Source organism: Apteryx rowi, unplaced genomic scaffold (genome assembly GCF_003343035.1).
Source record: "Apteryx rowi isolate R43461 unplaced genomic scaffold, aptRow1 scaffold_266, whole genome shotgun sequence".
Lineage (NCBI taxonomy): Eukaryota > Metazoa > Chordata > Aves > Apterygiformes > Apterygidae > Apteryx > Apteryx rowi.
In genome coordinates this window covers 693,187-703,313 of record NW_020449041.1, presented here as the reverse complement: position 1 = coordinate 703,313, position 10,127 = coordinate 693,187, and the positions used below count along the sequence as shown (strand labels likewise).

The window sequence follows — 10,127 nt, the reverse complement described above, 5'->3', positions numbered from 1 at the left end:
GACAGGACGTGAGGCAACGGGCACAAACTGAAACACAGACGCTTCCATCTGAACATGAGGAAAAACTTTTTCACTGTGAGGGTGACAGAGCACTGGGACAGGTTGCCCAGAGAGGTTGTGGAGTCTCCTTCTCTGGAGATATTCAAAACSCGCCTGGATGCCATCCTGTGCAATGTGCTCTAGGTGACCCTGCTTGATCAGGGGGGTTGGACTAGATGATCTCCAGAGGTCCCTTCCAACCTCAGCGATTCTGTGATTCTGTGAATTGAAGATAAAAGCCAGAATTCTTGGCTGTTAAATCCTAGCCCACTCCTGCCCCTTCCAACCTGAAAAGTTGCCTTCTAGCAGCCTCTGCTTTGAGTATGAATGAAGTAGGTATTTAAAACTTTTGAGTGTATTACATGTACTGCATTCTTAGCTAAGCCTCTTGCATCAGCGTGGAGAGAAAAGAAGACATTTTGCAGGGGGGATGTGAAGTGTCATGTTTGCACTCCTTACTTCTCTTRTGCCAGTCCTGGAAAGCCAGCCTAGCAAGGTGTGTGGAGTGGTAATTCCTGCCAGGGGAAGTGTCCCAGCAAAGGAATAGCTGCCCCCACCCCTTCCCAGGTCCAGCTGTGCCCATGTTTCTGAGAACTTCTGAGCCGATTCTGCTCGGACGTCCTGTGCTGTGTTGCTGGACCTGGGGCAGTACCAGTCCATCCCCAGCTAGGACTGGTTGCATGCCGGGTTCCTGAATCTGCGCTCCAGCACTCTGGCTTCTGTCTGCCTTCCTAGCGTTAGCCTGAGGCCAGCACCGTGCCTGGGCCAGTCAGCTCTGCTGGAGCCTTGGGAAGGCAGTACAGGGAGACTGGAGCATCTCTGAAAGAGCAAAGCTGGCCAGGACTGGCAGGCTCTCTGCCAGAGCTCATAAGCTGGGCCAAACCCAGGTTGGCCTCTGTGTAGAAGTATTTCTCTCTGCGCACAGAGCGTTGGAAGCTTTCTGGGAGTATATGTGTCCTTTGGGCTTTTTTCTCAAATAGCCCTGGAGGACAAAGCACTGACTTGGAAAGTGCTTGGGCAGTTGATAACAAAAGATTGAGAAGGCCTATGTAGATGTAGATGGCACTTCTCATTTTGGCATATCCTGAAGGACTAAAAGGTTCCCTGTTAGACATGCTGTTTCCTTCTGGTGACCATGTTCTCCCTAATCAAGGACTTGCAGAGCCTGTTGTGTTCCTCTGTGGGTCTTGGTACTGTGCAAGTATCTGGTTTGCTTTTTGTTGTGTTGGATTTTGTAGCTTTCTCCCAACTTCTTACCTAGATTATAACTTTTAAAATGGAGAAGTTTAAAAAATTGTCCATCCTATTAATAGCTTTATAGTAGTGATTTGTCCTACCCTAGCTTCTTAATTAGAAAAAGAACAAGAAAACTCATCTCTTAAATGAATCCCAATAGTCTTTTATGTAGACTGTCTAGTAGTACAGGTTCATCTCCTCAATCCCACCCAGTCTGATCTCCTCTACATGCTAATAAGAGATGAAGAACAGCTTCTCTGTCCGTGCTTTCCTTTGCTTTCCTGTTGCTTTCCTGSTTTCTAAGGGTGTTTACAACACCAGGTGAGCAGCAGTTAGCAGGAAAAAGGTGCTACGATGGCCAAATTTCCATGAGAGGGCTAAGAATCTGCAGGATGCTCAAAGTCTCTGCCAGGGTGCCCTCTGAACACACCAGGTGCGTGCTCCTGAGGGCTTTACCTGCTCACTGGTCATCAGAAAGGCAATGGCTGGGCTGAGAGGAGGAACCTGTGACCCTTTTGCTAAGTGAGTGAGGGATGGAGGAGGAGAGTGGGGAAAGCTCTCCGTTCCTGTGGTCTCTTTTGGAAGAAGAGCAAATATGAACTGACTAAAAACAGGCTCGCTCCTACAGCCTCTTAGCCTCTGGAGTGGCATCTGTTGTGGCCAAGCTGTACCTCTTATTTCCCTTGCAAAGTTTTGAGCTACCCCTACCCTGATGTGTACTTCGAACTCCCCGTGTTCAGCCATGCAGTGCTGCAAGGCAGCTGCCCCGCTGCCTCATCAGCATTGCTGCCAGGGGAATCTGCCCTTCGCAGCTCACCCTGACTCCCACTCCTCCCCAGCAGCCTGCCTGTGTCGGGAGTAGTCAAGGGAGCCTCCCCTCCCATGGGGCAGCGTTGCCCCCTACCAGCTCGGCAGCAAGCTGCACTGTGCTGCTTTTATGTGCACATCCCTTCCGGCTAGGCTCTAGTCTATCAGCTGGCACGTCTCCTGTTGCTGAAGGATGGTGCTTTAGCATTTCAAAGCACAGTGTAAAAAATGTCAGTCTGTGTGACTTCCTTGGTAACTGGGATGTAGCGCTCGCATGGAGCAAAGCTGTGGTGATACTGGTGTCACTGGGAAGTGAGGATGGATGAGTGTGATAGGGATGGGGGAGCTCTCTGGGCTACTGGGGGTGTGAATGGCCCAGCTGCTGACCCATATGTAGTAAGAAATATAGCACAGAGGACTCTGAATTTAAGCAACATAGCAATGTGTCTGGCCTGTCACTTTTCCAAGTTCTTTTCAGTTCTTAAAATGTTCTCTGGCAGTGTGGAAGGGGATTGACAGCTCCAGACCCATTTTGTGAGGGAGGAAGATGGAAGGAGGTTTAGTAACAAAAGTTTCTTTTATTGTGGAGTGTCTCTCTTTAGGTGGAAGACTAAATGCTTTCACTTATTTCAGTTACCTGCTGCCTCCTGGGTAAGTTTTCCTATTCCGGGAATACTGCTACTGACAGCACTTAATGACTGATCTCAGTTGGGGGAATGAGGAACCAGGGGATGTAGAGAGTGATTGCTTCCCCTTACCCACGTGATGCTGTCTCTCCTGGGTAYGTAAAAGCAAACCAGTGGGACAGTTTGTTACTATTTATGTTCTGTCACTCCCTGGGGGATCAAAGATTTTAGTTCTCCAAGGATTGTGTTCCCTGCAAGCATCAAATAAAAAAAAAAAGTGGATGATAAAATGTGGGGAAAATGGGCAAAGATACAAGATTTCTTCCCAAGTACCTGTGAAATTCTCTTTTCAGTTCTGCCTGCAGCACTGCATTCCTGTTCACTTCCATCAAAAGCAGCTTTAAGCCAAGCAGCATGAACCAGGATTTACAAATTGGCAACTAGGAACAGGAATGAAGATGGATTTGTTTAGCATTGCTGGCTTTTAACATTCATTCCTGACACTTGGTTGGCTAAAGCACATGCACTTACTTCAGCTAAGTGCGAGGAAGTGAAGGAGCTGCAGTGAGGGAAGAGTTGGAGGAGGGTCTTACAGGTGATTTTTATTAGAAAGCTGAGTTCATTAGCCATTTAACAGGTATTGCTGCAACAGAGTTGGAAATGAAAATTGCTAACCTCTGAACACTGGCTACATCCATCAGGGCTGCTTCTCAGAAATGGGGGTGGGGCTCTTCTGAAGTGACTCTTACACTCTCCTCTTGGGAGTGGAGGGGAGASAATACATCAGTCAGGGTGAAACATTAGAGTTGGCTGTTTTCCAAGGGGGCCTGTATGGCTCAAGGGATTTGTAACGGTCTGTGGAGCACTCCACCCATGAAATGCAGGTGCTATCAGTGGTGTTTAAGGASTGCTGGCCTCTAATGCTTTCAAAACACATCCCCAGGTCCCCATACTGGATAGTAAAAAGGCCAGATTGTTTTACCCCTTTGTGTTCTTGCAGCTCCCATTGACTCAGCTGGACTTTTGTAGGTGCTTGGTTCTTCTGAAATAGAGTAGTTAACTTTCCTCATTCCCTCAGACTGGCCTTCATTTGAAGTGTGTGTGTGTGTGTGGGGGGGTGCTGGTTGTATGTTCCCATTCTGTGTGTGGGGGGGTGTTGGGTGTATGTTCCCATTATGTGCTGCTGAGTGTGCTTTGCACATGGCTGCTTGGGCTTTGTCCTTTCCTTTGTGATGCTGCTGTAGCCATTTAAAGCAGTGCTCACAGGATCAGAGATCTGCAGCAGAGGGCAGGTTATTTGGAGAATTGGATGATATTGTTAGATGTCTTTCAAAGATAATGAAATAGAAAAATGAAGCTTTGAAAATCTAGTATCAACAAAATAATTTAAGGTATGTCCCCATCAAAAATCCAAATCATAGGGTAGTTCTCTTCTCAAAACTCTGTGGTTTGGTTGCATTAGTYGAGCCTAAGAGAACATCAAGTGATGTGCCACTGTCCTCATTGTTTTCCATGRTTGACCATAGAACAGCCATGGTTGGTAGCGCACAAAGACATCAGGAGCAGCAGTCATCCCCTATTCTGGAGAAGAAAGGATTGAGAGTTGATGTGACAGCTGTCATTCATCTGTGCAGGGTATCTGTAGTGCCTGGGTCAAGAGCAGGTTTAACTTGCTTCAGAGGAGATGAAGGCTGAGTGTTAGGAAGAAGTTTATCCTAGTACTTTACATTTTTGTTGCCAGAGACTGGCTGAAGAGATTGACAAGTGTTAAGAATGAGATTGATGAGCATCTTCTAGGCGTGGTTTAGGGAGAGTTGATCCTGCCCTAGTAATTAAGGTACACTCTGGGTCCCTTCCTACCTCCTCCTATTTATGAAGTCAAAATAGTACCTTCTTAGTTCGCTATTTGCTTTTAGGGAGTAGCTAAATAAGGCAGTTTTTCAGACCACTTGCCAAAGGAAGTGGACTTCATTTCTATTCCTATTAAATCTACTCTGAAATTGAAATGAATTTGTTGTTCAGGTCCCCAAAGACTGTCTCTTGAATCTGTGTGGCTTGCAACCAGGACTCAGTACCAGGTACCTGCAGTTCTTCCTTCAGATGCTGATCCTACAAGCTGTAGGAATCCTGCAAGCTGCAGGGATCCCTTTTGACTTCACTGAGTTCCATGGGTGGTTTTGCATTCAATTCCAAGCTGTGTGGACCAACTTGCAGCTGCAATATCTCTTTTCAGAAGAACTTCCTTGACAGGAGAGAAGGTGTTTGCATTTTCTCTAAATCTGCCCTATTGTATTCCTCCACTTTGACTTATAAGAACCAGTGTCTCTGGGTTAAAATGCAAAGGGATCCATTGCTTGGGCTGTTGGAGCATGTGCTTGAGACATTGCTGGTTTTCACTCCCCCCAAACTTTCATTAAAAGGAGTTTAAATTGCTACCTTTAAAAAGTGCAATTAGAAATAGACTGATCAGGTGTATACCAATCAGAAAGTTCCCTTCCAAGAGCTTTCCATGAGTCATAGATGCAATTATTTACAGCCTGACTAACAGTGAATCTTGATACATAATGCATAAACACAGCAGGTGAATCAATACCTCAGCTGAAGTTCACAGTGGAAAATATAATCAATATTCTGATATAAACCAGTAGTGTTTCTACATGGAAAGAAAACAGAGGCAGGACCTCTCCCATAACAGAAAAAGGAACAGGGAGGCTTTGGAGCAGCACAAGGGACTCTCAGGTTGGAATGGGAAGAAACCAATGCTGGAAATGCTGGAAATGTATTTCCTTCGCACTTGTACAAGGGTTGGCTGTGCTGGTGCAAGTCAGACTTTAATGAAACATTGGTTCCCCAAGTAAAAAGAGGAGCTGTCTTGTCTCCCATACAGCTGTTTCCTCTGGAAGATGATGGAAGCTCCAACTTTTGATCCTGGATTCCAGCCAAGAAAATAGCTGAGTGGCTTGGGAATCTCCCAAAGGATGGTCCATAGACCCACAAAACCTCCCAAATTAATAAATCACAATTGAATAATTTACTTTTCTTATTGTAGTGGAGCATATCAAAATCTGTACTTAACAATGCTTCTTGTACTATTATCCTCACAGTGAGGGCAAGAGGCAGAGTTGGATACACATGACCATGCAAAAGCCCTACAGCAGATCAAGAAAGGGAGTTAGTCTCCCAAGTCCTGTTTGAGTGACCCAGTGATTCTAAGGCTGTCTTACCTCTGGCTGCTGGACTGGTCTGCAAAAAGCAGAGTGAGCCAAAGTCCTAGTGAGGATAGCAGTTTTTCTAACAAAGCCTCACAGAGCTCAACTCATTTATTTTTTCTTCTCCCAAAGGGTAGAAATGAAAATGAGAGAGGCAGCCTTTCTGTAGAGCAGCTCACAGTTCTGTTTGCTTTATTTTTTTACAGTTTTGGCTAGTGCTTTAGCATTCTTTCTCCCTTTTCCTGCTTCCCTGTAAGGGGAAAAAATTGCAGGGAAAAAAGCTTAAACTCTCTTGAACACACCATAAAATATGATTTATGGTGGGGCTGTAAACATGACATTTAAATGGTTCCTTTCTTGTTTTATTTTCCACAGGTCTTTGCCTTCACCATGTCAAGGAATCTTAATGATGTATTCCTTCTCCATTGCATTCCCCACCTGTCATCTTGCTAGGATCTAACTACAGAATGAACATAGCAGCGGTGTTTAATGCCCTGCTTGTGTCTGTCCTCGCTGCTGTGCTGTGGAAATACATCAAATTGCGAGAGCATGTCTTTGTGGTCGAAGAGGAGTTGGTCCTCACGCGCCAGTCTCAAGAACTCTCTCAGGTTCAGATTGACTACAATGCAGCTCTCCAGGCGCTGCTGGAGGATGGTACCAGGATGGTGTGCACCGGCAGGATGCACACGGACCGCATCTGCCGCTTTGAGTCTCTCTGCTACTCTACTGAGGCAGAGGAGTTTATCTACTTTCACAGCAACTCTTCGGTCATGCTGCCTAACCTGGGCTCCCGCAGGTTCCAGCCGGCTCTGCTCGACCTCTCCTCGGTTGAAGATCACAACACCCAATACTTCAACTTTGTGGAGCTGCCAGCTGCTGCACTCAAATTTATGCCAAAGCCGGTCTTCGTGCCTGACATAGCACTGATCACTAACAGGTTCAACCCAGACAATTTGATGCATGTCTTTCATGATGACCTCCTCCCCATCTATTATACCATGCAGCAGTTCCCCGATTTAGATCTGGAGGCACGGCTCTTCTTCATGGAAGGGTGGAGTGAAGGTGTTCACTTTGACCTTTACAAGTTACTGAGTAACAAGCAGCCGCTCCTCAGGGAGCAGCTTAAAACCTTGGGCAGGCTCCTCTGCTTTACTAAATCATATGTGGGACTGTCCAAAATCACTACTTGGTACCAGTATGGGTTTGTCCAGCCACAAGGGCCGAAGGCTAACATCTTGGTTTCTGGTAATGAGATCAGACAGTTCACCAAGTTCATGATGGAGAAGCTGAACATCAGCTTGGAGGAAAGCTCCAGTGAGGAGTACATCGTAGTGTTCAGTCGAACGATCAACAGGCTTATCCTAAATGAGGCAGAACTAATTCTGGCACTAGCTCAGGAGTTTCAGATGAAAACCATTACCGTCTCTCTGGAGGAGCATTCATTTTCTGACATTGTCCGGCTGATCAGCAATGCGTCCATGCTGGTCAGCATGCATGGGGCCCAATTAGTGATGTCTCTCTTCCTGCCAAGAGGTGCCACAGTGGTGGAGCTCTTTCCTTATGCTATCAACCCTGAACACTATACCCCTTACAAAACCCTGGCAACCCTTCCTGGCATGGACCTGCAGTACATTGCCTGGCAGAACACTGACAGGGAAGACACTGTTACCTACCCGGACAGACCGTGGGATCAGGGCGGGATTGCTCATCTGGACAAAGCTGAGCAGGAGCGCATCATTAAGAGCACAGAAGTGCCGCGGCACCTCTGCTGCCGCAACCCCGAATGGCTGTTTCGTGCCTACCAGGACACAAAGGTGGACATCCCTTCTCTCATCCATGTGATCAGGCAGACTGTGAAGTCTAAGCCTGGACCCAAGAAACAGAAGTGGTCTGGTAGCCTCTACCCGGGCAAAGTGAGGGATGCCAAGTGTCAAGCCTCTATCCAGGGCACGAGCGAAGCTAAACTTGCCGTGTCTTGGCAGATCCCCTGGAACCTTAAGTATCTGAAGGTCAGAGAAGTGAAATATGAAGTGTGGATACAAGAGCAAGGGGAAAACACTTACATGCCTTATATATTGTCCCATCAGAATCACACCTTCTCAGAAAACATTAAGCCCTTCACAATATACCTGGTGTGGATACGCTGCATCTTCAACAAAAATCTCCTGGGACCTTTTGCAGATGTGCTCTTATGTAGTACATAACCTGTTGCGCTACCTGTACAGCTCTGCCCTGCTCTCCACTCCATCTGTGGTTTAAAACTTACTGTCTTGTAGTTTGTAGAGGGCTGAAGAGGACTAGACTGTACCAGTGCCTAAGTGTCCATCTGATTGCATTTCATGTGTGTTCTTTAAATGGTATTTATTTTCAGTGAGTGTTTAAAAAAAAAAAACAAAAAAAACTTTGTGTTCTTCAGTGTAACTTCCAGAGGTTAAGTTACATGCTGAATACATGTAATTGAAAGAATGGAAGTGAATTGTGTGTACCTTGGTAGTGATTTGACTGTTTCTATTGTGTGGTGAGTATTTAAGTACAGCATTAGACTGCAATTAATTCCATGGCTAAGGTGGGCAATTTTCATCAGCTTTTTTCATTGTAAGTTATTTTTTTCAATAACCTTGTCTGTACCCTTGAGTTAAAGATTTGGTATGAGAGCCTTCATTAAACTGCTGTAAACCTCAAGATTTTTTTGCTTTTTATTATCTGTCACAATGGTTACTGTGATAGTGTTATCCATTGCTGAGATAAAATGTGTATGTGGGTAGCTTCTTCTGTTTTGTATTTTGGCTAAGAGAATGAGACTACAGTGTCAGTGCCATTTAAAATCAGATGTTGCTGCACCCCAACAGCAACATGGAAGGCTGGAATAGCAGCTGGGAGGGAGCGGGTAGCACAACTGACTGGTTTTAAGGTCTGTTTTCCTTTTGTGAGTTATGTTCAATTCTGTGGGAAAGGAAGGGGATTGGTCTGGGAAAGCTAATGGAGGAGAGATTGCCCATATAAAAATCCTCTCAAAGAAAATCCTGTTTTGAATTTTGATCAGAATAATCTGTGGATAATGCCTGCTTAACAGGTACATGGCAGTAACAGGGGAGGTGGTCCTGTCGCTCTCTGGGCTGGGCCTGGGAAGCTCTCTGGGCACAGATTTTACTGGATGCTGAGGGGAAGAAGCAGAGTTAGGCAGAGGGCAGTAACATGGGTGTCATGGAGTTGGGCTGAAGAGGGAACGTGCCGGGGCCAGGCTGATGGCTCTTTCAGCTCTGTTAATCCAGTCRGGGGAATAGTTTATTGTAGGCTTATATCACATTCTCTTAGATCAGAATCTGGCTCTCTTACTCCATCTGTTTTTTTTATTACTGGGGTAGTACTCTCTGTCCTTGTCAGAACCTGATCCTGATTTTTGTGCTTCAGGCTGAGACCCTACATGATGCTGTTTTTGAAAAACAGCCATGTCAAAAGCGTAGGTCTTGCAGGAGAGGGGAAAGAAAGGGCAGAAGTGTGGAGATGTTTCACTGATAGAAGCTAGCATGTTCCATAGTTTATAACCAACATTAAAGCAACAGGGAACGTGCTTTCTTCTCCGCTTCTTCCCTATCCCCCACTCTCTTCCCAAGGTCTGGATGGATGTTTGAAAGGTAGAATGACTGGCTTTCCTTCTGAGTGATGGGCTGATAGATGAGCATCCCAAGGCAGGATTGTACTGTGAGTTTAGAGGGTGGGGGGGAAACAGTGCTATAAAAATCAGACAAGAAGCAGGAGGATTGAAAATGAATAAAAACACTGCAGAATAACTTTGGAATTTTGGGCTAGTGCTCCTTCTGTGAATGCATTTTCATTATGTCTTGTTTTATTTTCAAACAGGTTGTTTATGATTTCAAAAAAAAAATACAAACAAGCCCAAAGTCTTTGTTTGTTTTGCTATTGTAGCCTAGCCAACTAACAGCTTTTGCTTTGATATTTTAAAGGGGTGCATGAATACTCCTGCTGTTCTTTTTTTAGGATGACAGAAGCTTTTTTTTGAAGTGAGGTGAATATCCAAGCTGTGTCCCAAATTCTCCGTTTGTCTAGACAAGACATGCCACATGTTTCAGAGCTGAGGTGAGGAAACTTCATAAGCAGGAGACAGAAATGTTCCTCTGGGTTCTTGCAAGACCAGGCTGTTTAGGATGGCCACCAGGACCTGTAGCTCCCCAGTACCTCACTGGCTGAT

General features: G+C 45.6%; 1 protein-coding gene across 7 annotated transcripts in view; it reads left to right on the top strand.

The window, feature by feature from the left end:
- Positions 1–8,599, top strand: part of POMGNT2 (protein O-linked mannose N-acetylglucosaminyltransferase 2 (beta 1,4-)) — a 34,605-nt gene extending 26,006 nt beyond the window's left edge. For 3 of the 7 annotated variants that reach the window (XM_026068016.1, XM_026068015.1, XM_026068017.1), the window contains exon 3: positions 6,293–8,599. In XM_026068016.1, coding sequence (XP_025923801.1) covers positions 6,385–8,121 — 1,737 coding nt within the window. In that variant the 5' untranslated portion in view covers positions 6,293–6,384 and the 3' untranslated portion in view covers positions 8,122–8,599. Of the gene's footprint in view, positions 1–2,627; positions 2,734–2,843; positions 2,864–4,730; positions 4,967–6,292 lie in introns of those variants that run through there. The other 4 variants (XM_026068014.1, XM_026068019.1, XM_026068012.1 and 1 more) reach the window with 4 other exon arrangements.
- The last annotated feature ends 1,528 nt before the right edge of the window (positions 8,600–10,127 follow it).